General features: G+C 40.5%; 1 protein-coding gene across 6 annotated transcripts; it reads right to left on the reverse strand.

Moving 5' to 3' along the window:
* Nucleotides 1–2801: 2801 nt before the first annotated feature.
* On the reverse strand, nucleotides 2802–27121 carry IRAK4 (interleukin 1 receptor associated kinase 4). Of its 6 annotated transcripts, none has more exons than XM_016190615.2 (13): nucleotides 26989–27121; nucleotides 25648–25729; nucleotides 23370–23539; nucleotides 18619–18764; nucleotides 15726–15914; nucleotides 13908–14068; nucleotides 12169–12233; nucleotides 10045–10159; nucleotides 9230–9339; nucleotides 7679–7862; nucleotides 5540–5602; nucleotides 3671–3829; nucleotides 2802–3547 (listed from the first exon to the last, which is right to left on the reverse strand). In XM_016190615.2, exons 3-13 carry the CDS (start codon nucleotides 23528–23530, stop codon nucleotides 3515–3517), a joined length of 1386 nt encoding a protein of 461 aa, XP_016046101.1. In that variant the 5' UTR covers nucleotides 23531–23539; nucleotides 25648–25729; nucleotides 26989–27121; the 3' UTR covers nucleotides 2802–3514. The 6 variants fall into 6 exon arrangements, with proteins under 6 accessions (XP_016046101.1, XP_016046100.1, XP_060047722.1 ...); XM_016190614.2 differs by having other exon boundaries at nucleotides 26873–27070; XM_060191739.1 differs by having other exon boundaries at nucleotides 26820–27070.
* Between the last annotated feature and the right edge of the window lie 6 nt (nucleotides 27122–27127).

The following is a 27127-nucleotide window of genomic DNA, read 5'->3' on the forward strand; positions in this document are numbered from 1 at the left end:
GCACTTGTTTACTCAAGGTACACTAACAGTGGTTGGTCCACAGGTGTGTGTACATGTGAAAACACACACACACACACACGATTGAGAATCCTGGAGCTGAAGATTTTCTGCAGTCAGCAAGAATGTTAACCTATCATGAAGGTATAAAATAATTTAGTAGTAATGTTTTCCTGTACTATCTGTGTGCAATTATACTCTAAATTCCACTACACTACATGAAGATAAACAGACATTCCAGAACATAGATGTGATTATGTAGTCTTAAACTAATGATTAAACCAATGATTACTGAAAAATCAGTGATGCATTCTTTTTTAGATCATAATTCATTGTTCATTGTTTACAGTTTGTTTTAGATGGCATCATCATAGCAATAGGTGAATAAGTATTCCCAATAAATTTATACAGCAGCGAAGAATTACATGCCTTCTGTGGAAATTTTATAAGTGCATTTTATATCACAATAAAAATTTTTTTGTCTTTAAATTGTGTACTAAGTTGACTTTTTTAGTGTGATCTTTATAGGGAGATAGCATAGTGATTATGGAAACATATGCCTCAGGCTTTGAGGTCCCTAGTTCAGTATAAGCACTAATATAAGGCAGAGTTGAGCAGTACTCTGATATAAAAATGAAAAATTTTTATATTTTGATAGTTATCTGGGAAGTGGTGCTCAAGAATGAGGTCCCAGGGGCCGTGTGGTGGTGCACCTGGTTGAGTGCATGTTACACTGCAAAAGGACCCAGGTTTGAGTTCCTGGTCCCCACCTGCAGGAGAAAAACTTCACAAATGGTGAAGCAGAGTTGCATGTGTCTCTCCCCATCTCAGTCTCCCCCTTCCATTTGTATTGCTGTTTATTCAATATATAAATGAAGTTATGGGGTATATATTCAATGGAAGATTACTTAGTCATTAAGATGACATTGTGGGAGTTGGGCCTAGCGCAGTGGGTTAAGCGCACGTGGTGCAAAGCGCAAAGATGGGGTAGAGATCCTGGTTTAAGCCCCCGGCTCCCCACCTGCAGGGGAGTCACTTCACAGGTGGTGAAGCAGGTCTGCAGGTGTCTGTCTGTCTTTCTCTCCCCCTCTTCCATTTCTCTCTATCATATCTATCAGTGACGACATCAATAACAATAATAGTAACTACAAGGGCAAAATAAATATTAAAAATATTTTTTTAAAAAGATGTATCATTAGGGACTAAGTGGATGCTATTAGAGGTGATTGCACTTAGTGAAATCAGTAAATAAATGAAAGACAGCTATAGGATGATTTTGCTCATGTAAAATATAGGTAAATAATGCAAACAAGTTGGCAAAAGTAATAGCAACCAAACTCTTAAACTGAGACTGCATCAGAGGGAAAGGGCTGGAATGGAGGGCAGTACTAAACAGATTCAGAGTTCTAGTTGGTGTGATGGTACAAGTAACCTTGGTGTAGTGGGCTGTATACATTTATCCATAGAGATGTGAAACTATGTATAATCAAAAAGATTCAGAGAGAACAACCAGATCACTGTTCTGCAATGGCTTGTGGTGCTGCTGGGGACTTGTGGCAGATCTGGGACTTTGGAACCTCAGGCATGAAAGTCTTTGGCATACTGTTTTGTTTTCTCCCCAGCCCAAACTATTCTTTAATGAGCAAAAGCATACACATACAAATAATGCAGGAGTCAGGGGCAGGGGGAAGGTGAACCCCAGTAAAAATCGGTGCACTCCACTCCCTATACAATTTCTGCTCCTTCCCACCCCCACCCCAGTATAGGCAGAACATGTGGATGTAGTGAGGTACCACATGGAAGAATCATAGGGGAAACAAAATCTGTGTTCATTTTCTGTTACTGCATATGAACCACAAACAGTGACTCGATGCAACTGACATCGTCTATTTTCTTTTTCTTCGTCTTTTTTCATTTATTGGATAGGGACAGCCGGAAATTGAGAAAAAAGGGGATTATAGGAAGGGAGACACCTGTAGTCCTGCTTCACCACTTGCAAAGCTTTCCCCTTGCAGGTGGAGACCAGGGGCTTGAACCTGGGTCTTCGAGCACTGTAACGTGCACTCAACCAGGTGCGCCACCACTCAGTCCCTCATCTATTACTTTTGTATGGTCCAGAGTGTATTCAGTTAGGTCTGTGATGAGAGGCTTTAGAGAGATTAGGGCTATGATCTCTTAGACTACTCTTAAGCTATTTCTGTTTGTTGACTTTCATCCAGTTTCTTGTGACTGTATGATCAATGCCTCAGGTTTCTCCTTGCTGGTTGACAGCTAGAAGGTGGTTCTTATCTCCATAAAAGCCACCCTTGGGTCTTAGTCAGTGGGACCTTCTTAAATTAGTACAGGTTTTCAAAGTTCCTAGGAGGATCTCTGGCTTTCCATAACAACTGTGCTTACCAGAGCAATCCTGCCTGGTAGTTTCCCTATGGTCAGCCAATTAAGAGACCTTACCTGCATCTATCTGCATAAGTCCTTCAATTCTGTTAAATAATGGAATCAAAAATAGCCATGTCATCCTGGGTATATTATTAGGGCATTTTTGGTTTGTAGTGAAGGAATGTTTGAAATGGCACATTGGGAAATGAACACAACTCAATAAGCATATGACAACAGGATTTTATATAACCTACCTAAACTTAAATCGCGTATTGCTTTTCAATGTACAAAATGCTGGTATATCTTCTGCATCAATTGATGTTCAGGACTACCTGTCAAGAGAGGCACTGCAGACACCTGAACAATGTTAGTAGAAAACTGTGATGAAAACATTCAGATGGGTTTAAAACAGATTAATCTTTGCAAACTACAGTCCAATCACTTTATTGGAGGGAGAGGGGGCTATGGATTACAGCTGACACGGTACAGTTTCTCACCTCCCTGTGGTGTCTGCAAAACTGTCTCACCCTCACCTTTTCAACCATCATTCACCAGGACCTTAAAGCCACCTCTCCCTTCTCCCCCTACCTGAGTCCCCTGCAAGACATCAATCTCAAAAAAGTCTTAATTTTTTTCAAGGTGTGTGGTGGGGTTCCAAGGAGAGATATCAGGTAGTCACTGCAAAGATTGAGGGTGGAGTTAAAAGGTCAAAGCATCAAAATAGTGGCTTCAATTTTGTTTGCTCTATATAGTTAAGTGTGCTGTACCAGCCCCAATTGTACTGCACATGCTCCGTTGATAAGCAAAAGTAGTGAAGGAAATGGCTTACACACGTATATATCAGAAGCTTGCAGTCTCAAAAGTTGTCATTTTTTTAAAAGTTTTTTTTTTCTTTTCCTCTTATTTTTACTGTTATAGTTGTTGTTGATGTCATCATTGTTGGATAGGACAGAGAGAAATGGAGAGAGGAAGGGAAGACAGAGAGGGGAGAGAAAGACAGACACCTGCAGACCAGCTTCACCACTTATGAAGTGACTCCCCTGCAGGTAGGGAGCCGGGGGCTTTAACTGGGATCCATATGCCGGTCCTTGTGCTTGGTGCCACATGCGTTTATCCCGCTGCGCTACCGCCCGACACTCCCTTAAATCGTGATTTCTTGCAGCAGCTCTTGAACCTATTGTAAAGCAAACAAACAGCAACAACAACAAAAAAACTGCATTAAATACTTGGTTTAATATATATACAGTAAAAAACAACCCCACCATTTTCTCTTTTAAAATAAGTGAATAATGATTACCTTTTTAATGTCTGGCCTCTTATTTTTCTTTTCATGCAGACAGTGACTAGCAACAGAGAACAGATTTTCAATGGAAGTGACATCTATGTCATTCATCTTCTTATCAATATAATCTTCAATGGTTTTTTCTTCATCTTCAATTTCTTCTTTAATATCTAGCTTTACAATGAATGTTAAAATTCTTAAGAGTTTTAAATAAAAGTGAAAGAAAATATTTTGGATATTCAGCCTACTTAATAAGAACGTAGTCTTATTTAACTATGTTAAGTCTTGAAGATGTACAAGAGAAACCTAGTTAATAAATGCATACATACGGGAGTTGGGGGCTAGCACAGCGGGTTAAGTGCAGGTGGTGCAAAGTGCAAGAACCGGCTTAAGGATCCCGGTTTGAGATCCCAGCTCAAAACAGGCAGTGAAGCAGGTCTGCAGGTGTCTATCTTTCTCTCCCCCTCTCTGTCTTCCCTTCCTCTCTCAATTTTTCTTTGTCCTATCCAACAACAATGACATCAATAACTACAACAATAAAGAAACAACAAGGTCAACTGTTGGGCAGTACACCAGCTTCCCCCTGCTTAACCCTGCTGTCTATTTACATAACCACTGTTGCCTAAGAACTACCCTGCCTGCAGGGCATTGGTTTAATCCCCACCAGTTCGCTCTCTTTTTGCTCCGCCCCCTCTCCTAGTCACACCCTGTTTTCCACCACTAATTTGTACTCTCTTTTCGCTCCACCCTCTCTATGTCACATCCTGTTTCCATCCTACTTGGCAAGTATATACAGCTGCTCTTCTGATTAAACACACATGGGATTGCCTTCCGGTTCCAAGAGTCCCAGAGTCTCCTGCAAGGCTAGCCCAAGAGTTCCTGATCCTTCTCCCACGCAGCAGCCTAGGTTGGCTCCAGTTGAGTTCTCCAACCCAGAGAGCACTTGCTCGGGAAGAAGCACCCTCAGGCTATCCCGGCAAGCAACAAAAAGGGAATAAATAAATATTAAAAAATAAAAAAACTATGCATTAAAAAATAAATGTATACATCAACACTTAACTCCTACACATATCTCTATACATAGGTCTTCTTTTTCCATTTTTTTGTTACTGATTATGCCATTTACCAGGCTGCCAGCAAACTCTGCTTCTTATAAATGTAATTCCAACTCTATACTCAGACTCTTCCCTCCCTCCACATGCAACGTTTTCTGGGGTATTCAACTTGTTGAAGGCTAGCGAGAGAGCTCACCTAGATAGTGCAACTTCTCTGTCAAACTGTTGAAACAGAATGTGAGGAGGAAAGACGGGGCTGGGTCATGACAAAAAAAAGTTATGCATAAAGAGAGAGGCATAAGATTATCATGTTAAGTGAAATAAGTAAGAAATAGAAACTATAGATTTTAAGTTTCTAATCCTTATTCTATGGAAACAATATTCTTTAGGGAAATAATATACATATGTATTGTATGAATCTGTCATACTGGTTTGTCTCATTAAAATACATAAATTAGATAAAACCAGTATCTAAATTTATTATTTTAAAGTCAATATTTTTATTTTTTAAATTTTGATCTTTATTTACTATTGCATAGATAGAGAGAGAAGTTGAGGAAAGGAGAGGGAAATAGAGGAGAGAGATAGATACCTGCAGCCCTGATCACCACTGGTGAAGCTTTCCCTCTTCAGGTGAGGACCAGGGGCTTGAACCCTTTCTGTCTCCATCTCGAAAAAAAATTTTTGTGATGATCTTTACTTATAACACACTAATTGTCAATGAAAAGACTGTCAATAGAAAATGACTTTTCTAGATGCCAAACTCACTTGTATACATTTAGCTTATAAACACAAAAAGAACGGGTGGAAAAAATAATTCTTCAGTTACCAATAACTGAGGTTCACGGTGTTCATCCACAGCTGGGAGTCCAGTTATTATTTCTAGTAAAACCTATGAATGCAAAAAACAAAACAAAACATTAGCATAGCGTTCAAAGGCAACATAGAGAAATTAGAATGAATACAGGTTGTTCCTGCTACTCAAAAGGAGTATGTGCCTGGTGGGCATTATTTGGCAGGTTATTTTCTAGGTCTGGAAATACCATTATAATTAACTTACATGAAAAATCTTTCAGTATCTTCCAACAGCCTTCTAAATCACATCACAAAAAATCCTATTCTGAGATATTAGAGAAACTCATCTGAACACTGGCGATGACATCCGACTAATAACTTCCACAAATAGCACTAGGTAGTACATGTACATCGGGAAGAAAATGAGCAGAGGTCAGTGCTCAACACCTTTCTCTCAGGGACCCTTAGGCTTCATCCATTCCTATTAGCAGTTCTTTTCTATTCAGCTCTTTGTAAACAATTAACTCTACTCAATATGTAATCTGGAAGCTCCCATTCCCAATCCTTATAGGAAACTCTTCATAGGAATAATTTTTCTATGGTTCTTAAAACACTATTTTCTTTTCAAAATTAAAAAAAAATCATCTTTATTTATTTGATAGAGACAGCCAGAAATTGAGAGGGGTGGGGGAGATAGGGAGAGATACAGAAAGACACCTGCAGCCCTGCTTCACCGCTCACAAAACTTTCCCTCTGCAGGTTGGGACCGGGGACTTGAACCTGGGTCCTTGTGCACTGTAAAATGTGTGCTCAAACAGGTGTGCCACCACCCAGCCCCTGAATACTACTTTCTAAAACTTAGGTGTAACCTAATCTTTATTGTAACTTATCTTAGCCATAGCCCTTCATTTTAACTTGATAGCACTTCGAAGTTAAATTTCTATATATGAAACACACACAGAAAAAAATAAGTTGAAGGAGAACCTGATTTTTTAAAAAAATTTTTTAAATGGTCACTTGACTTTATTCCCTTTTGCTGCCCTTGTTTAATTGTTGTTGTTATTGTCATCGCTGTTGTTGGATAGGACAGAGAAAATGGAGAGAGGAGGGGAAGACGGGGGAGAGTAAGACACCTGCAGACCAGCCTCACTGCTTGTGAAGCGACTCCTCTGCAGGTGGGGAGATGGGGGCTCGAACCGGGATCCTTATGCCAGTCCTTGCACTTTGCGCCACGTGTGCTTAACCCGCTGTGCTACCGCCCAACTCATGAGAACCTGATTTTTTTATCCACTTCTCACTCATTTTAGAAGTTATTGGGATAGGATGGGTGAAATAGCTCACCTGGATAGTATGTTGCTTTGCCATGTGCATGGCCCAGGTTCAAGCCCAGGTCCCACCAAACTGAAGGAAGTTTCAGTGTTATGGTCTGTCTCTGTCTCTCTCCCTCCCCCCTCCCTCTTTCTATATATCTCTACCTCTCTATCTCTATTTTTTTAAAGTTACTAGAAACAGAGTGGTAGATTGGTAGATTAGCAATGCCCAATCATATATCCTTGACAGAATTTCTTTTTTTTAATATTACAGGCTGGGGAAATAGCTCAGCCTGTTAGAGTACCAATTTATATATGTTACTATAATGCATACTGTCTGACATTATTTGTTGTATGCACTGTCTTAAGTTTCATACTAAGTCATTTAGACAATGGTTAAAATCATTTTTTCTTTCTTTTTTTGTTTATTTTTTAGACACAGACAGAGGAAGAAAGAGGTGAGGGAGGGAGGGAGAGAGAGGAGAGAGAGAGGGAGAGAGAGATAGTGAGTGAGTGTGTGTGTGTGTATGTGTAAAAAAGACCACAGCAGAGATTTCTTCAGTGCACTGGGGTTGGCTTGAACCTGGGTTATGCACATGGCAAAGCTGCAAAATATCCAAGTAAGCTATCTCACTGACCCTAAAATCATTTCTTACAGTTTATTTTAGAAATCAGTTAAAAAATGTATACAAGTTGGGCAGCATTATAACTTCCTCATGGAACTCAAGAGTAAAGTGAACAACTTACATCTCTACATCAAAGACTTATGCAATAAAGGCATCTCTAAAATAGCCTGCTTTAGTTTCAGAATCGAAGCCAGGATGACCACTGGGACCAGCTATATATACAGACAAGAGACTTACCACACCAAAGCTGTAGATGTCAGACTTGAGTGTTATTTCTCCTCTTAGAGCTTCTGGTGCCATATAAGCTGTGGTCCCCACAATTCTGCTTGTCATCATTGTTTGGGAAAACTTCTCAGAAGCCCGTGCAAGTCCAAAGTCAGATATTTTGGCTGTAAAGTTTTCATCTAATAAAATATTTGCACTGAAAAAAAAAGTATCAAGTTGAGAGAAAGAAAAAAAATTTTTTTCCCAGTTAAGAAGTGCTTTCTTAGGTAGATGTATTAGCATAGTGTACATATGTAAATACACATGTAGAGCATACCACTTTATAGTTTATGTCATAAAAGTCCAAAAATTGGGTACATGTATCTAGATTTCAAACTAAAGCTCTAGATAAACCATTGTTTTTGTTTCCTCATGCTTCTTGAAGAAAAAATTTAGGGGAATAAAAATTAAATGAGGCTATTTCTATTATACAGAGGCATTTCACCAACCACTTATGGCTTGGTAACTTCCTGATATGGTCCTTCTTTACTACTCCCCTACGATTTCTCAATTCATCTGAAAGCAGTTTCATCCAGGGCATCTCAGCTATTCATTTTTAGGGTTTTTTTTTTTTTCCTTCCTGTACTATCTGAACCCTTTTAAAGAGTTAAGAATATGGTTAAAAAGTCTTTTTTTTTTTTTTTTCTTACCAGAGCACAGCTCATCAGCTCTTGCTTATGGCAGTGTTGGGGGCTGAACCTGACACACTGATGTTTCCATTATGAAAAGAGTTTTGCATAACCATTAATGCAATCTCCTCAGCCTTAAATACTTCTTTAAAATTCACTAAGTACCGCCTGATGATGACATTTCTATTTAAAAATTTTCAGTGGCTTCTGGTAACACATGATAAACTTAAAATCCTTGCATTTGTCTGTTCAAAGCCCTAGGTCCCTCCCTATGTCTAGCTGTATTTCCCATCAATCATCCCTTCCTTCAATTTCTGCAAACAAGTCGCAATACATTTTCTTCACTTTGTGTAGTTCCTCACATTCCCATACTCACTCTCACCTCTGGTTTCTGCTTGAAACTCTCCTCCCCATCTTCACAGCTGCCTCCCAACCATGCCTACTTGTTTGGGTTCCAGCTTAAGTATCACTTTCTCAGGAAACCTTCTTCATTTTATGAAATACAGGACCAACTGAAACCTATAAGTGCTGTCTTTGCTAACTGTACCAAATACAGGGAAAAGCATACAAAAGATGCTCAATTAACACATATAAACTATCAATGCACAGATACATAAGAGGAGAATGAAAGAGTACTCAGAGGATGAAGGTATTTAGGGAAAAAAGAAAAAGAGTGATGAGCCAGAAACTAAAAGGAAAAATGTTTCTGAAAGAAAAAGAAGAGAAGAGAAAAGAAAAAAATCAAGAAGAATGAGTTCTGGAAGAGGTCACTGGTTTTCTAATGAAGATTTTACAGATCAGTAATCTGAGCTTTCATGGAATATTCTAGGCATATGAACAGTGCATGCAAGTCAATTCTTATTGTTTCTGAAAGTGTTTCAACATTAGTACTTACCTTTTAATATCTCTATGAATATGATGGTTTTCATGTAAAAAGTTAATGCCATTAGCTGAACCCTGAGCAATCTTGCATCTCATGTGCCATGATAGTGCTGGAGTATCATCCTTCAGAAGAAATAAATCAGTATGTGTAAAAGGGTGAAACAAATCCACAGAAAATATGAATATGAATCACAATCATTTTTCTAAACAGCTTCTTTAACTGCATTTATTTATTTATTTATTTTAGAGATAGAAAGGCAGAGGGACAGAGTGAAAGAGACCATGGCACTGAAGCTTCATTCAAAGCAACGGGGGCCAGGTTCAAGTCAAGGTTAAGCCAAAAGGCAGAGCAGCTTATTAACCAAGTGAGCTAGTTTTGTCAGCCCTTTAAGCAACTTCTAAAAACGATATTCTATCCCTAAGAATTTTAAGTTGTTAAAAATAGTCTTTAAATAAGATCAGGTGGGGCTTAGTAGTTCTTACTTTATGATAAAAACATAAAAGAGCATCTTCAAAGTCTAGCTTTCATGAACAATTTCACATTTTGATTATCATCTAATTGAGTGAAAACTACAATTGTTCACAATATAAACTCTATACTTTTGTTTAAAGAGTGTATTAAAGAGATAAACAGGTAGATAGATGGCATCATTCTGGCACATGCAAATCCTTACCCACTGTGCCACCTCCCAGGCACCCAATTATATAGTTAAAAAAAAAAAAGCAGGAAGAATAGTCATATTAGTGCAGCTTAAATGACTGATCACAAAGTGAACATTAGTATCCCAACACATAGACAACAGACAGTCTCACAGGCAGTCCTCTTACCAAGCAGGACAGTCTGTCTAGCAATGAACCATTAGGCATGTAAACGTACACTAAGCAGAGGTCCTCTCCGTCACTTGAGAAACCAAGTAGTTCTACTAAGTTTTCATGTTGACACCTGTGACAAATAATGTTCCACTCCAAATTATTATAATACATACATGTATTCAGCTACAGGTTGGAGGCTATTCAATCTAGAGTGTTAACAGATGAAAAGTACTAGACCATTAAGTCACTAATAAAAATAGAAAGAAAAAAAAAAACATGAAAAAGTAGAAAACAGCATGAGCCATTAACACTACACATGGTGTCTGTATATTCTTACTGTATACAAATTTCTGTAAGCAGCTCACCTTTGAGTTAATCTTGGTTTGCATTAGAAGCAAAAGCCCATTCTATTTGTAAGTAAGTTTCAATAACTGAACTTGGAACACTCTTACTGGATGAGACTGACATTTGTTTAACACAACAATGCCACCATGGCAGCACAAACAAGATCTCAACAAGTCGGCTGACACTTCATGGCCACACTTTCAAAAATTCTCTCACACATCTAGAATATCGACATTATCTTGAGTCACATTATCTTGAATATGTGATTATCTTGATTCACATTAACATTTATTCATTTTGACCTTTAATCATATTTGATTGTTTATAATCACTTTAAAAATTTTATTTATAAAAAGGAAACACTGTCAAAACCATAGGAAAACAGGGTTTTGTTTATAATCCATTTTGATTATAAACAATTTGATCTATTTTGTTTATAAGATTGTTTACAATCTATTTTGAGTTACTTTTCATACTTGGGAGTACTAAAACGAAAAGGAAAGCCCAAGTACCACAAAGCTACAAGCATTTGCGGAGCACTGTACTCTCTCCCTGGTCTCTATTATTATTTTTTTTAAACAAATGAGCCTATTAACATAGAGGCTGTGAGAATTAAATAAACAAGTATATTATAACTCTGATATGATGAATTCTAATAAATGATAACTGTGTTCATTCAAAATGATCTACAGTTCTGCCATTTCCTTATTTGAAATCAGACTTCTTGTGCCCTTAGAAATTATTTAAGTAGGGCAGATCAAAATGGTAAATGTTCCATTTTCCACTAACTTGGCATATTTTAAAAATGCATAGTGAGGCCTGGAAAAATAGCTCACTTGGATAGTATACTGTTTTGCCATGAGTGTTGTCCAGGTTTGAACGCAGCTCCTAGCACACTGAAGGAAGCTTCAGTGCTATGGTCTCTTTCATTCTCTTTAAATAAATAAATCATTAAAAAAAAAAAACAATCACACAAATAAAACCAAGTAGTTCACAGCTGCTAAATATATATATTACTGTGGAATGGGAATTGTCTTTATTTTATTCTCATAGTAACTTAATGGACTAAGTCCTATCTAAGGCTTTTATTCCATGTACACAATTCAGATTCAAGGCCTGGCATGACATGGGAAGTGCTATGACAATTGAGGAAGCTTGGCATTATGGTATTTCTCCCTCTCTCTCTGTCTCTGTATCTGAATGAAAAAGTGGTTCAAAGAGATGGAAATGCACATGTATGAAGCCACAGTTCCACAAACAAATAAAAAGTTACTGTAACATCTATGTAGTCATTAGGAGGTAGACTTGGATAGTATTTAATAAGTTTGTACACTCTGAACCAGTAATTCTTCTTCATAGCACTCTATCCTGATGAAATAAGCAAAAGTGTATTAAAGATGTATGTGTAAAAAGATATAAGGGTCCTTGATTTCATACTACTGAAAACTAGAACAAATGAGAAACAAGCCTAGTGTTGGTTTCTTTCTTTTACTTTTATTTCCTTCCTCACTTTCTTGTTCCTATTTTTTCTGGTATCTTTAGAATTTAGCTCTAATTAAATCAGGAAGGCAAAACAAATACAATTATTATAATGGCAAAATTCCATGTAATTCTGTTATTATTTAAAACAATGGCTGCTCTTAGGCTACAGATAAAATAGTATGTTTAAGTATAAAATGACTGTAATTCCTTTAATAAGAACATCACTGGCTCAGGACATGCTCTGGGTTAGAAGTCAAGGCTCTCATTTCATCTCCTGTGCTTTTCTACGGTATAGCTGCCAAATCAACTTACTTTGCCAGTACTTTTATTTCTTGATCAAACTGTTGCTTCAATTCTTCTGTGCTAATGTCAACCATCTGAAAGGAATAAAATAACATACAGTTCTTACAATACAAGCCCTAGGCTTCAATAGTTAGAAGGCACAAAGGATAGGATGGTTCAGCTGCCTGTCTCTAAAAAAGAGAGTAATATACTCCCAGTTTCTAGACCAACTGAGAACTAGAAATAGAAGTGATTTGTTCAGGGTTCTATGTCAGGTTAGTGGAAAGAAAAACGTTTACAAGTTACATAATGATCACTGAATTATTGTGAGAACAGAATGGAATTAATAAGAAATTCACCATATAAAACCTTTTGTGGGGGAAATCTGTCTAGCAGGAAATTTAAACAAATTTGAAGGCAAAAGAAAAGCAAACTCTGGGGGCTGGGTAGCGGCATGGCTGGGTGAGCACACACGTTACAGAGCTCAAGGACCCAGGTTTGAGCCCTCTGTCCTCACCTGCACGGGGAAAGCTTCATGACTGATGAAGCAGGGTTGCAGGTGTTTCTCTTCCTCTCTATCTCCCCCTTCCCTCTCAATTCCTGGCTGTCTCTTTCCATTAAATAAATAAAGATAATTAGAAAGAAATTTAAAAAAACTTGAAGAAAAAAAAGAAAAGCAAACCCTGCAGAAGTGTTTGCAACCCATGTAACAGCTGATGCCTCTCCTTATTATATAAATGTTTATACTGCTGATATTTTCAGAATATAACGAGCCCATAAGCAAACGGCGAGTACTCAGCAGCAATGGAAATGAGGAGAGAGATGATAAACTTGAAAATATTTTTTCCTTACTGTAAATTTTCTACCCTTTATTTTTAAATGAGAAAAGTAATACAGAGGCATCTTATGAAATTTTCATCTTGATTACACAGGAAGAAATATGTAGGGCCGGGCTTCTCAGTTTTATCTTATGCCTTTCTGAGAAGTGTGATTAAAAAAAATTGTTTTTTAAAGATAGGGGCATAGAGGCAAAAGAGAGAGAGAGAGAGAGAGAGAGAGAGAGAGAGAGAGAGAAAGAAGTCATAGCACCATTCCAGCACCATGTACTGTTAAGGATTAAACATGGGACCTTGGGCATGCAAGTCCTATCTTCTCCCCCTGACTTACCTCTCCAAGGCCCTCAATACATTTTTAAACTATAAAAGCTGTCCATTTAGCTGGTAGGAAATGAGTCAGCTGGTAACGCAAGAGATTTGCATGCCTGAGGTTAGATTCCCCCAGCTCTGGCTTTCCTCTCTCAATCTCATAAGAAATCAATAGATCTTTTTTTAAAAAATCTTTTTTTAAACTGTCAGCTTAGAATATTGATTTATAGAAGAGACTCACTCAAATGACCTATTTCCTAAAAAATGAATGATCAGGGAGTCGGGTGGTAGCACAGTGGGTTAAGCGGAGGTGGCACAAAGCTCAAGGACCAGCATAAGGATCCCGGTTCCAGCCCCAGGCTCCCCACCTGCAGGGGAGTCGCTTCACAGGCGGTGAAGCAGGTCTGCAGGTGTCTATCTTTCTCTCCCCCTGTCTTCCCCTCCTCTCTCCATTTCTCTCTGTCCTATCTAACAACGACAACAATAATAACTACAACAATAAAACAACAAGGCAACAAAAGGGAATAAATAAATAAATATTTTAAAAAATGAATGATCACTACATAGAATAGTAGAAAACAAATCTTCCTTTAGTTTTTTTCTTTCCCTGAGAACCAAACTTACCGCTACAAGCTTCTTCACTGCGACGGTCCTGTTGTTCACGTAGCCTTTATACACAACTCCAAACCCACCCTCGCCCATCTTGTTGCCACCAAGGGAAAGGGGCCGCTCATCAAAGTTGTTAGTGACGCTTTTCAATTCGTAAAATGAAAAACTATAAAAGCCTGTATCAACAAATAAGGGGAGAGTTCTTTAGGGAAAAGATAATTACTTTAATAATTTTAGCATTGTTCTGAATTCACCTATTTTCAACATAATCCAGTATTTAAAACATTAAGCTGGGTGAGAAGGAGGAAGAACACTTTTCTTTCTTAGTGGAGCTGGGCCTTGAACATGTACTATTTCACTACTGCAGAATGTTATTTTCACACAGAAAGACAGAGGGAAGGAGAGATAAGAGTGCTGGTGGTCTTGGAGGTGGTACAGTGGATACCTCTCAAGCATGAGGTCCTGAGTTCAATTCCCTCCAGCACATGTACCAGAGTAATATCTGGTTCTTTCTCTCTCTCCCCCTCTTCCTACCTTTCTAATAAATAAATAAAAATCTTAAAGAAAGAGAGAAAGAGAGATAAGAGTGGCGGAGCTTCTTCTAGTTCCCTAGGATAGCCCATCTGGTACGGGGCTCAAATCTGTGTCAAATGCATCACAAAGTATGTACCCAACCCAGTAAGCTAGAACTTCAATCCCTAAAACCATTTAAAATTTTTTTTTTTTTTTTTTTTTTGATGAGGTGGAGGGAGAGAATCAGAGGATCACTCTGGCACATGTGATGTTGGAGACTGAACTTGGGACCCTATGCACTCCAGCCATTGCATCACTTCTGGGGCCACTCCCGAAAACCAGTTTTTATTTATGGTTTTTTTTTCTTTTTCTGCCTTCAGGGTTATCGCTGTGTAGTTCATAGTGTGCCTACACTATGAATCCACTGCTCCTGGAGGTTGTATTTTCCCCTTTTGTTGCCCTTGTTGTTTATCGTTGTTATTATTATTGTTGTCACTGTGTTGGATAGGACAGAAAGAAATCAAGAGAGGAGGGGAAAACAGAGAGGGAGAGAGCAAGACAGACACCTGCTTCACTGCTTGTGAAGCGACTTCCCTGCGGGTAGGGAGCTGGGGGCTTGAACCGGGATCCTTAAAGCTGGTCCTTGCACAGCGCCAAATGCATTTAACCCGCTGCACCACCACCCGGCCCCTTATTTATGTATTATTATTATTATTTTTTTACCAGTGTACTGCTCAGTTCTGGCTTATGTTGATGCAGGGGATTGAAAGAGAAACTTTAGAGCTTCAGGCACTGAAGCTTGTGTCCATAACCATTACGTGATCTCCCCTAGCCCTCTAAAACCATCTTTGAAAATAGAAATTTCTTTTTTTTTCAAATGCCCACCAGAAAAAAAGAAAATGTTTTTCTGTGCAGAAATGTGTCAAGACTTTTCCAACAGCTCAACAGAAGGACCCTTTCAAGTTACGTAGATATCTACTTTTTTTCTTTAGAAATAGTGACTGTGGCAAGGCATGAACTAACATTACCAAGAAAATAGTGTTCAGTAAACCAAGGGGAAAATTAATCAGAGAAGAACTGTTGCAATAAGGAGAGATGCTTTTTTAAAATCAGAAATGGCAAAAAAAAAAAAAAAATCAGAGGGAGGGAAGGAGAGAGAGGAAGAAAGAGGGAGAGAGAAGGAGGGAGGGAGAGAAACAGGGAGAGAGAGAGAGAGAGTGGGGGAGAGAGAGAGGGAGAGAGAGAGAGAGGGAGAGGAAGCAAGCAAGCAGAAAGTGTGCCAACAATAAACCTACCAGTGGCAGGAAATGTGCTACTTACATGTATCACTCACTTCTAAGCTCCTGCTTTCGGGACTGGATGAGTCAGGCAGCACACAGTTTTGTTCAAGGCTCTGCACAGGCACCACTGATGTCGATGGCTTGTCTTTGCAGCTGAGAAGCACAGGTTTCTGCTGAGCTGTCACCACTTCTGTAAACGGCAGCGTATTTCTGGGTTTCGGGACAGCTTCTGCCAAATGAAATAAGGAAGTTGATCTCTCATAAGAAAAAGTGTTTGCTGGATCATAGGGTCTATGTTCATAGCAGTAATTTTTTTAAGAGAGGTATCTTTTTAAAATTTATTTATTATTGTATAGAGACAGAGAGAATTTGAGAGAGGAAGGGGAGCTAGGAAGAGAGACAGAGAGACACCACTCGTGAAGCTTTCCCCCTGCAGGTGGGGACCAGGGGCTTGAACCTGGGTCCTTGCACACTGTAATGTGAGCACTTAAGCAGGTGCACCACCGCCTGGCCCCCAGCAGTAAAATTTTTAATAGCCCAAACTTGGAAGCAACCTAAGTGTCCAACAACAGATAAGTGGCTGAGAAAGTTGTAATATATATACACAATGGAATACTACTCAGCTATCAAAAATGAATTCATTTTCTTCACCTCATCTTGGGTAGAACTTAAAGGAATCATGTTAAGTGAGATAAACCAGAAAGAGAAGAATGAATATGGGATGATCTCACTCCTGGGCAGAACTTAAAAAAAAAAAAAAAAGAGCAGAAAGGAGAAACATTAAAACTTGTGTTGGTTTGGTGTATTACACTAAAGCACAGGATTCTGGGAAGGAAGACAGGGAGAGGGGTGGGGGAAGGGAGGATTTCGGGTTCTGGTTCACAATGATGGACCTAATTTGAGAGTGAGTGTTTCACAGACACCTTGGTGAGAGGAGAAATTATATCTATGTGCTAACAACTGTACTGTAAGCCGGTAACCTCCAATAAAGAAATATAAAGAAAAAAGGATGCAAAAGCCAAGCTCAGAACCCTGTTCGCTTAACATCACTCCAATTACCCCATACAGTCCTTAAGTCTGCATGCCAGGAACTGCCTACTGGGAATTTTTAAGTTTTCATGACGAAAGGGAGATAGTGGAAGGGTGGTGTTTTCAGAAAGAAGTCTTGAGTAATCTGAGTCAGAAGGACTGCAGCATTCATCTAAGAACATGGACCTTGCTCGACTCCAGTCCCAGAATTCTAAGGTCTGGAATAAGCCCAGGGACATATATATATACATATATATAAACTGAAACAGAATGGCAGAGAGGCAGAGAGAGTGAAAGAGACCATACCACCACAGCTTCCTCCATTGTGGTGGGGGCCAGGCTTGAACCTGTGTCACTCATTGCAAAGCAGCGCACTATCCGAGGGAGCTACTTAGCTGGCTCTAGGGAGCTATGCTTTAAACAAGAGCCCAGCTGATTCCTGTGCCTGCTCCAGCAGAAGAGGCACTGGACCAACGGAAACAAAGTAGTGGTGCTGGTGGTGGGGGGAAGGTTATGAGGACAGCAATTAAACTCTCATCCACCAGAATATGATGTTGGGGACCAAAGTCAGAAAGTTCCACCAGCATGGAGAACTGAAGGAAGAGAGCAAAAGCTCAAAGAGTGATTTCCTACAGCCCGTGCTGGATGTCCATCCATATATAAGTTCAACATCTGATCTCATGGATTATGTCATGTCATTTGCAACAGTTTTACAGTGCCCTTTAGTGAGGTGATTCTTAAAGAGAAGAGGGGGGTGAAGGGGTAGAAAGGCTCTGAAAAGTAAGATTTATTCACCATCAAGAAAAGTAAGAAATTTTCCTATTGGTAAACTTGTCTGTTTTCTTGTCTTCCTTCCTTCTTTTAAAAAATATTTTTTATTAATTTATTATCGGATAGAGACAGAGAGAAATTGAGAGGTGAGGGGGAGATAGAGGAGGAAAGAGACAGACACCTGCAGCCCTGCTTCACCACTTTGCTTCCTTCTTTTTAAAAATTTTATTTATTTATTCCCTTTTGTTGCCCTTGTTGTTTTATTGTTGCAGTTATTTTGTTGCCCTTGTTGTTTTATTGTTGTCGTCGCTGTTGGATAGGTCAGAGAGAAATGGAGAGGGGGGGAGACAGAGAGGGGGAGAGATAGAGACACCTGCAGACCTGCTTCACCACCTGTGAAGCGACTTCCCTGCAGGTGGGGTGCCGGGTTCTCGAACCAGGATCCTTACGCTGGTCCATTAACGCTTTGCCATGTGCGTTTAACCCGCTTACCGCCCGACTCCCATCTTTCTTCTTTTTTAAAAGATTTATTTATTCCCTTTTGTTGCCCTTGTTTTATCGTTGTAGTTATTGATGTTGTCATTGTTGGATAGGACGGAGAGAAATGGAGAGAGGAGGGGAAGACAGAGAGGAGAAAAAGACAGACAGACACCTGCAGACCTGCTTCACTGCCTGTGAAGCGACTCCCCTGCAGGTGGGGAGCCGCGAGCTGGAACCGGGATCCTTACGCCGGCCCTTGGGCTTTGCACCACGTGCACTTAACCCGCTGTGCTACTGCCAGACTCCATCTTTTTCTTTTTTTTCCCCCTCTTTCTCTTTCATTGGCACCAGGGTTATTGCTGGGGTTCAGTACTTACATGACAAATCCAATGCTTCCAGTGGTCATTTTTTTCCCTTTTACTTGATAGGACAAAGAAAAATCGCGAGGGAAGGGAGAGGTAGAGAGGAAGAGAAAGAGAGACACTGGAAGCTGCTTCACTGCTCATGAAACTGCCCCCCCCTGCAGGTGAGAACCAGAGGCTTGAACCAGAATCCTTGCACATAGTAACAGGAGCCCTTTCCTGGGGGAGCCACTACCCGGCGCTGAGCTTGTCTTTCTGCCCTACTCATGATACCCGTCACACCCAGATTACCTGGTAGCAAAAGACTTGCAGGGGCAAAAAACTCATTTTGGACCAACAGCTCCACGAGGTCACCAACAGTGCAGTTTGTGGTGCCCCAGTCAAACAGTAACTCACAGGTAGGACTCTTTCCAGTTTGAAGTAGCGCTTCAAATCGCCTTAAAAACAAGTGGCAAAGAATTAGTATTAATAAGAGTCAATAGGAAAACAGGAAAGATTCCTCTCTGCTCCTGTCTTGCTTACAGCACTTCCTAAAAAGGAACATAAAGTGTAACGTAATGCAGTGCAATGCAATGAGACAATCAGAAAGAACTGCAAAGATGTTCAAGTTAACACAGACGGAGCACTTACTAAATATTTGCTCACTGCTACAGTTGTACTCTCATCAACTCAACGAATCCTCAAAGACACTGCAATTGGTATACTACTAATGGAAAAGCCAGGCTGAAGCTGATGAGTTGAATTGACATTGTGCTCCAATTTCAGGTCTCGTTTGATAAAAGGGTACAAGTGACGTATGAGTTCTGCTTGTTATCTGATTTTTTAACAAAATAAGCTGCTTAAAGGAATTGAATACATATAAACATGGAGGATAAGACTTTTAATATTAACTGCACTTTAATTAACTGATGAGAAGACAAAGGTTAGTTTTTTATTTCCACTTCTTGAAAGAGTTGTTTTGAAGAGCTAAATATAAAAATTTCACTGGGTAGGTGTGGCTATGGAGTAGGAGCCATTTCAGATTATGTTCCTGATAAAATAGGAAAAATTGGATAAAAAAAAATTACTTGAAAACTCAACAAAATACAACCAGGATCTCTCCAGAAACTCACTAAGTCACAGCCACCAAGTTATAGATGCTACTATGATTTCATCCTGTACTCCCTGGGCAGGAGACCTCACTAGTATGTCCCAGATCCCCACCTCTCCAGAGCCCTGCACCACTAGGGCAAGACAGAAACAGGCTGGGGGTATGGATCGACCTGCAATGTCCATGTCCAGTGGAGAAGCAATTACAGAAGCCAGACCTTCCACCTTCTGCACCCCATAAAGAATTTTGATCCATGCCCCCCCAAAGGGGTAAATGTTAGGGGAAAATGACTAGAGAGCTCTGAACTCCAATTCCATTTGGACCCAGAGAGAGAAGTGGGGTGGAGTGGGGGGGAGAATCTACCTGTGAAAGATGATAAATTAGAAAACTATCACCTTGACATTAATCAAAGTAAATATATCTACAAATTAAAAAGAGAGAAAAATTCACTGGCACTAGGAAATAGTTCACCCAGTAGAGTATACATTATTATTTTTTTTTAAGAAATAGTTTATTTGAGAGTCGGGCGGTAGTGCAGCGGGTTAAGTGCACGTGGTGCAAAGTGCAAGGACAGATGTAAGGATCCCGGTTTGAGCCGCCGGCTCCCCACCTGCACGGGAGTCACTTGACAGGCAGTGAAGCAGGTCTGCAGGTGTCTATCTTTCAATCCCCTTCTCTGTCTTCCCCTCCTTTCTCCATTTCTCTCTGTCCTATCCAACAACAAGATCAATAATAATTACAACAATAAAACAACAAGGACAGCAAAAGGGAATAAAAAAAGAAACAGTTTATTTTTTAAAAATTTCTTTATTGGGGAATTAATGTTTTACATTCGAGTAAATAGTTTGTACATGCATAGCATTTCTCAGTTTTCAATATAACAATACAACCCCCACTAGGTCCTCTGTCATCTTTCTTGGACCTGTATTCTCTCCCCTACCCCCCGGCCCCAGAGTTTTTTACTTTGGTGCAATATGCCAATTCCAGTTCAGATTCTACTTGTGTTTTCCTTTCTGATCTTGTTTTTTCAACTTCTGTCTGAGAGTGAGATCATCCCATATTCATCCTTCTGTTTCTGACTTATTTCACTTAACATGAATTTTTCAAGGTCCATCCAAGATCGGCTGTAAAGGGTGAAGTCATTATTTTTTATAGCTGAGTAGTATTCCATTGTGTATATATACCATAACTTGCTCAGCCACTCATTTGTTGTTGGACACTTGGGTTGCTTCCAGGTTTTGGCTATTACAAATTGTGCTGCTAAGAACATATGTGTACACAGATCTTATTGGATGGGTGTGTTGGGTTCCTTAGGATATATCCCCAGGAGAGGAATTGCAGGATCATAGGGTAGGTCCATTTTTAGCCTTCTGAGAGTTCTCCAGACTGTTCTCCACAGAGGTTGGACCAATTTACAGTCCCACCAGCAGTGCAGGAGGGTTCCTTTGACCCCTCAACCTCTCCAGCATTTGCTGCTTTTCTGATGTATGACATTCTCACAGGAGTGAAGTGGTATCTCCTTGTTGTCTTGATTTGCATTTCTCTGACAATCAGAGACTTGGAGCACTTTTTCATGTGTTTCTCGGCCTTTTGGATATCTTCTGTGGTAAATATTCTGTCCAAATCCTCACCCCATTTTTGGATGGGGTTATTTGTTGTCTTGTTGTTGAGATTTGCAAGTTCTTTATATATTCCGTTTATTAGCCTCTTGTCTGATGTATGGCATGTAAAGATCTTCTCCCATTCTGTGAGGGGTCTCTTGGTTTGGGTAGTAGTTTCTTTAGTTGTGCAGAAGCTTTTTAATTTGATGTAGTCCCGTAGGTTTATGCTTGTCTTAGTCTTCTTTGTAATTGGATTCACTTCATTGAAAATGTCTTTAAAATTGATGCGGAGAAGAGTTTTGCCAATATCTTCCTCTAAGTATCTGATAGTTTGTGGTCTAACATCCAAGTTCTTGATCCACTTGGAATTTACTTTTGTATTTGGTGAAATACAGTGGTTCAGTTTCATTCTTCTGCATGTTTCAACCCACTTTTTTCCAACACCATTTGTTGAAGAGACTCTGCTTTCCCCATTTAATAATCTGGGCACCTTTGTCAAAGGTTAGATGTCCACAGGTGTGGGGGCTGACTGCCAGGCTCTCAATTCTATTCCACTGGCCATTGTGACTATTCATGTTCCAGTACCAAGCAGTTTTGAAGACAATGATCCTATAATATAATGTGAGATCTGGGCGTGTGATGCCTCCAGTTCTGTTCCTTCTTCTCAAGATTGTTTTGGCAATTCTAGGTCTTTTCTGGTTCCAGATAAACATTTGTAGCATTTGTTCTATTCTCCTAAAAAATGTGGTTGGGATCTTGATGGGGATAGGACTAAATCTGTATATGGCTCTGGGAAGTATATTCATTTTGATGATGTTAATCCTTCCAACCCATGAACATGGAATATCTTTCCACTTCTTTGTGTCTTTTTCAATTTCCTTGAGTAGTGACTCATAATTTTCAGTATACAAGTCATTCACTTCTTTGGTTAGGTTTACTCCTAGATATTTTATTGTTTTTGTTGCTGACCAAGAGATAAAGCAGGGTGAGGCAGAGAAAATCCAGTGATTATGCAAAGAGACTTTCACAGCCCCACTGCTAGGCCACCCATGTATAGATCTTCTCCTGAGTTTCCTGGTTAGATCTCTGTCCCCTGGTGTCAGTACAGGGCCTACCTGCCACTGCTCCAGATTCTGAGGGCAGTAGCAATGGAGACTCACAGTTGTATTTGGGGAGTCTTCTCCTCCCTTCAGCCATTCCCTTGTTAGTGAAACAGACTGGAGGTGGTGTCTCAACTGGTAAACTGCCGGACTGTGATTAGCCACTTAATCTCTTTGGGCTCCTCTCTGTCCACGAGCCACATGTGTTTGCACTCACCAGTGATTTGGTGGGTTCCTGAAGTTGTTCTACTCCTGTCTTATTGTGGTCCCATGTGGTTTTGGTATTCCTAGTTGACCCAGGATAGGAGAGGAGAGGAGAGAAACACAGCTGCTGCTGCTGCTCCATATTCCCGTCTCCCGAAACAGTTTATTTATTTTTAATTTTTCTTATTATCTTTACTTATTTATTGGGTAGAGACAGCCAGAAATTGAGAGGGAAGGGGAGATAGGGAGAGAGACGGTGTAGGGGCTGGGTGACGGCAGCAGGTTGAGTGCACATGTTGTAGTATCCAGGTTCAAGACCCCAGCCCCACCTGCAAGAGGAAAACTTTATGAGCCATAAATCAGTGTTGCAGGTATCTCTTTCCCTCTCTATCTTCTTCCCTCTTGATTTCTGTCTTTATTCAATAAATAAAAATAAATAAGTAAGTAAATAAAAAATATTTTTAAATGTCAAGGTAAAGAATTCCCCAAACACACTGTTAGCATACATCAAATAGTCATGCCTTTAGAGACTTGGGCTCCAGAGTTTTTCCAGTGACTCTTACAACATCCTCATGTTATTTCAAACTGGAACTAAGAATTATGAGGCACCATGTACTATCTAGGACTTGTTTAGCATTAAAATGGGAATCATGAAACTAATACAGAAACACATTTGCAACATCTCACTGTTAGTCTAGCTTCTGACATGATAAAGAACAAAGTAAAAATTATTTTAGAGGAAAAAAGTTTCTTGTCATGGTCTTCAATGGAGATAGGTTTACATCCTAAGTCACATTAGGCAATATTTATATCTACTAATCTTAGATTGTGACGTCAGAAGCCCCAAATTAGGGGTAGATAGCAAACGCAGAGAGAATCTGTTGCCTGAAGTTCCGAAGTCCCAGGTTCAACCCCCCCAGCACCATCATAAGCCAGAGCTGAACAGTGTTTTGGTATAATAATTAAAAAAAAAAAAAAAGGAAGGAAGGAAAGGAAAAGAACAAGGATGAAAGAAAGAAACCCAAAGAAAAGAGTTTTATATATTACCTTATGTGAAACTGATTGTATCTCTCATCACCAGATGGTTTTTTGATAGCTACTGCCAACTTCTTCCAGCCTTCCTGAGGATCAATATAATCTGACAGCTTCCTGATGAGCCCGACATTGAGGGAGCGCACATAGGTTGATGGAGTTATGGGCCTGTCCATCTTCTCCTCCTACAATATGGAAAATTCTCGTGAAAATTTTACAACGGTTCCAGCGGTGACATTTGTGAGTGCATCCGTCACACGCTGCCACATCAGTGAGATGCTGGTCACTGACAGCTCCAGAATAAGGGACCAAGTCAAAGCTGATCTCCTAAGGAGAAGCTTAGATTGTGATGCATTTCTCTAATTTCTACTGTCCTGCTTGCCACCTCCACTGTTCAATATTAATGAAAACTGGAGGGTAGTTTTCCTGACCCTGATCTTATCCTGAGTGAAATTTACATGAGAAGCAAACCAACCTGAAATACTTCGTCGACAGAAGATACAGTCCTGGGTTGGGGAGACAGAAAAGTGGTTATACGAATCTACTTTTATGCCTGAGACACTAAAGGTCCCAGGTTCAATTCCCAGCATCACCATAAACCAGCGGTGAACAGTGGTCTGGAAAAGAGGAAGAGGAAGAAGAGCTAGGTGGTGGTGCACCTGGTGGAGCACACGTGTTATTATGCGCAAAGACTCAGGTTCAGACCCCTGGTTCCCATCTGCAGAGGGTGGTGTCTCAGGCAGTGAAGCAGTGTTGCAGGTGTCTCTCTTTCTCCCTTCCTATCTCTTCCTCCTCTCTCAATTTCTCTCTGTGTCTACCCAAAAATGAGTTAAGTATATAAATAAATAATTAAAAAGTAATCTGGGGGTCGGGTGGTAGCACAGCAGGTTAAGCGCAGGCGGCGCAAAGCGCAAGCCCCCGGCTCCCCACCTGCAGGGGCATTGCTTCACAAGCAGTGAAGCAGGTTTGTAGGTGTCTTTCTCTCTTGATTTCTGTCTATCCTATCCGGCAATGACATCAATAACAACAAAAGTAATCACAACAATGATAAAAGCAACAAGGGCAACAAAAAGGAAAATAAATAAATAATTAAAATTAAAAAAAAGTAATTTGTGTGGCTTCCCCTGCAGCAAGGGAGGCTAGGGGATGTAGTCACTAGCTGGGTGCTGACATGCCCAGCAATAAATTTAATTACACAGAAGTAACAGATGCGAAGTGCAAAGACCAGGGTAAGGATCCCAGTTTGAGCCCCTGGATACCCACCAGCAAGGGCCTCGCTTCACAAGTGGTGAAGCAGGTCTGCAGGTGTCTATCTTTCTCTCCTCCTCTCTTCCTTTCCTCTCTCGATTTCTCTCTGTCCTATCTAGCAACTACAGCAATAACAACCATAACAATGGCAACAAAATGGAAAAAATGGCCTCCAGGAGTAATGGATTTGTAGTGCAGGCCCAGTGATAACCCTGGAGGCAAATAAAATAAAATAAAATAAAAGTGTATGCTGTTGTGTTCAGGTAGTAGAAAAGGTACAAAATGAGAAGATCAAGATTAGGTTTGAGAGAGAGAGAGAGAGAGAGAAAACACAACAGAGACCAGAAGGAAAAAAATCTCAGATATTCTACAATAGTTGCCTTTGGATATACCCAATTGTACCCATAATGGTGATATTATGAGTACATAATGTTTACCTTGATATTTTTTTAATTATTAAAAAGTAAAAAAAAATTATAAAGACCAAACAGCTGTTTCTTTTAGGTATATTACTAACATCTGATGTACTAAAATTGACACTAAGAAAAACTTAAAAGGCATTTATCAATTCATTTAAAAACAAATGTACTGGGGGCCAGGCAGTAGTGCAGTGGGTTAAGTGCACATGGCATGAAGCACAAGCACTGGCCTAAGGATTCTGGTTGGAGTCCCAGGCTCCCCATCTGCAGAGGGGTTGCTTCCTGGGCGGTGAAGCAGGTCTGCAGGTGTCTTTCTCTCCTCCTCTCTGTCTTCTCCTCCTCTCTCTGTTCTATCCAACACAACAGCTATAACAACAATAACAGTAACTACAAGGGCAACAAAATGGGAAAAAAAGGCCTCCAGGAGAAGTGGATTTGTAGTGTAGGCACTGAATCCCAGCGATAACGCTGGAGGCAAAAACAAACAAAAACACCCCCAAACACTATATATTAGTATAATAAACAATTGTATGTAGTTTCAAAAAAAATAAAAAGGATTGATCTTGGCGTAAAGTTTTGCAAATTACTTAATGTCCTACTTAAGAAAAGACAGCTGATTCCCATACCTGCTACTGCATTCAGTCTGCTGGAATATGGTGCTTTGGTTGACAGATATGAAGAAAATCCAGCTTCACACATATGTCCTACCTGGAAAAAGGAAGTGTTTTATTGAATAATATTCTTTCCACAAAATATTTGTAACTCTAGTCAACTTTATTATACTTGAAAATAAGTAATTTCCTGAAGTTAGTTGTAGTGCAGCGCCTGGAACTCTATCCACGAACTCTGTCCTGCTCAAATCCACTGCATTCTGAATGGCTCATTTACCCGTATGTGTTTTACCATGTGCTCATTTACCCTACCACTTTATTGATAGCTCTGATCTCCCAGCCACACTTTGAGCACTGCCAGTTTCAGATACCTTCTACACTCTAGTCAAAACTGCAGCGGCTGCTGAGAAGATGGATCTGGGAGTTAGGACAGCAAAGCAGAAGAAGCTCTGGTAGAATATAATACCAGTTACCCAGGTGGGAGGCAGCTTGGGCCATGATGGTAGCAGAGAAAGATGCAAAGTCCTAGGAGGCTTGACATCTTCAGGTAGAACAAGAAGAATTCTTAGTGCTGATGTAGAAGGTGAGAAGTTGCATCAAAGTTTTCACCCTGGTCAAGCTTCCTTGACAATCACCGAGATGGAGAGGACTGTGAAAGGAATAAGTTTGGTCTGGAAGATCGGGAAATCAAACGACTGCCTGGCATGCAGACAGAAGAAGAGAAGAAATGAGAACTTTCTAACAGACCTTTTCAAGGTGCTCCCAGAACAGATACGCTTTGGAGGCGTTCACTGCAGCTAATTGTACTTATAATGGGTTAAAATGCATTTTCCCCACCTCCTTAAATCCTTCTCCGCTTTTTCTAATTTCCTGATAGCATGGAAGCTGGGGAAACAACCTAATTACAGTAGAAACATGGGGAGGCTTAGCTGGCTTGTGGTGGTGCCAGGAATTGAACCCGGGGCACGAACCTCAGGCGCCAAATTGTTTTTGCATGAGCATCAAGCCATCTCCCTCCAGCACACACCAGCACCTCAGCCGGGTGCTGGGCTCACTTCCTGCTTGTCAGGCGAAGACTGCATTTCCTAACGGGGTTCTCGGAGACCAGCCTCGGGGAGCCGAGGGACTGGAGGCTCCTTCGCAGGCTCCATCCCCTTCAGTTTTGGATCCCCGGGACTCACCCCAACCTCTCTGGCAGGGAGCGCAGATCTCGCACCCCACTTCCTCGCCCTCGGCCCACTTGGCGGATGAGAAGGCGCTGTTCTTCTCGACACAGTCCCTCCACAAGCAGAGGGGCGTCCCGCCGCACACCTGGGACACCCGCAGGTACAGAGGGAGCCCAGACAAGCGTCTCACCTGGCCAGGGGGCGGGGGCGGCGCTGGGAACCCGGCCTGCCTGCCTGCCTGCCTTCCGGGAACCTGCGCTCCGGAAAGGGCCTGGGAGGGGCGGGCACATGCCGACAGGCCCCGCCCCCAACCAACAGCGACCACGCCC

This window comes from Erinaceus europaeus, chromosome 5 (genome assembly GCF_950295315.1).
Source record: "Erinaceus europaeus chromosome 5, mEriEur2.1, whole genome shotgun sequence".
In the NCBI taxonomy this organism is placed as follows: domain Eukaryota; kingdom Metazoa; phylum Chordata; class Mammalia; order Eulipotyphla; family Erinaceidae; genus Erinaceus; species Erinaceus europaeus.

What these genes read in the sequence shown, in the direction of transcription:
- IRAK4 (XM_016190615.2), bottom strand. Translation starts at nt 23,530, where the DNA reads ATGGACAGGCCCATAACTCCATCAACCTATGTGCGCTCCCTCAATGTC. An exon ending in CTTAGAAGTGAGTGATACAT is followed by an intron (nt 14,069 to 15,725) that starts GTAAGTAGCACA and finishes TTGTTGATACAG; the next exon opens with GCTTTTATAGTTTTTCATTT. An exon ending in CAGTGAAGAAGCTTGTAGCG is followed by an intron (nt 12,234 to 13,907) that starts GTAAGTTTGGTT and finishes TATTCCTTTCAG; the next exon opens with ATGGTTGACATTAGCACAGA.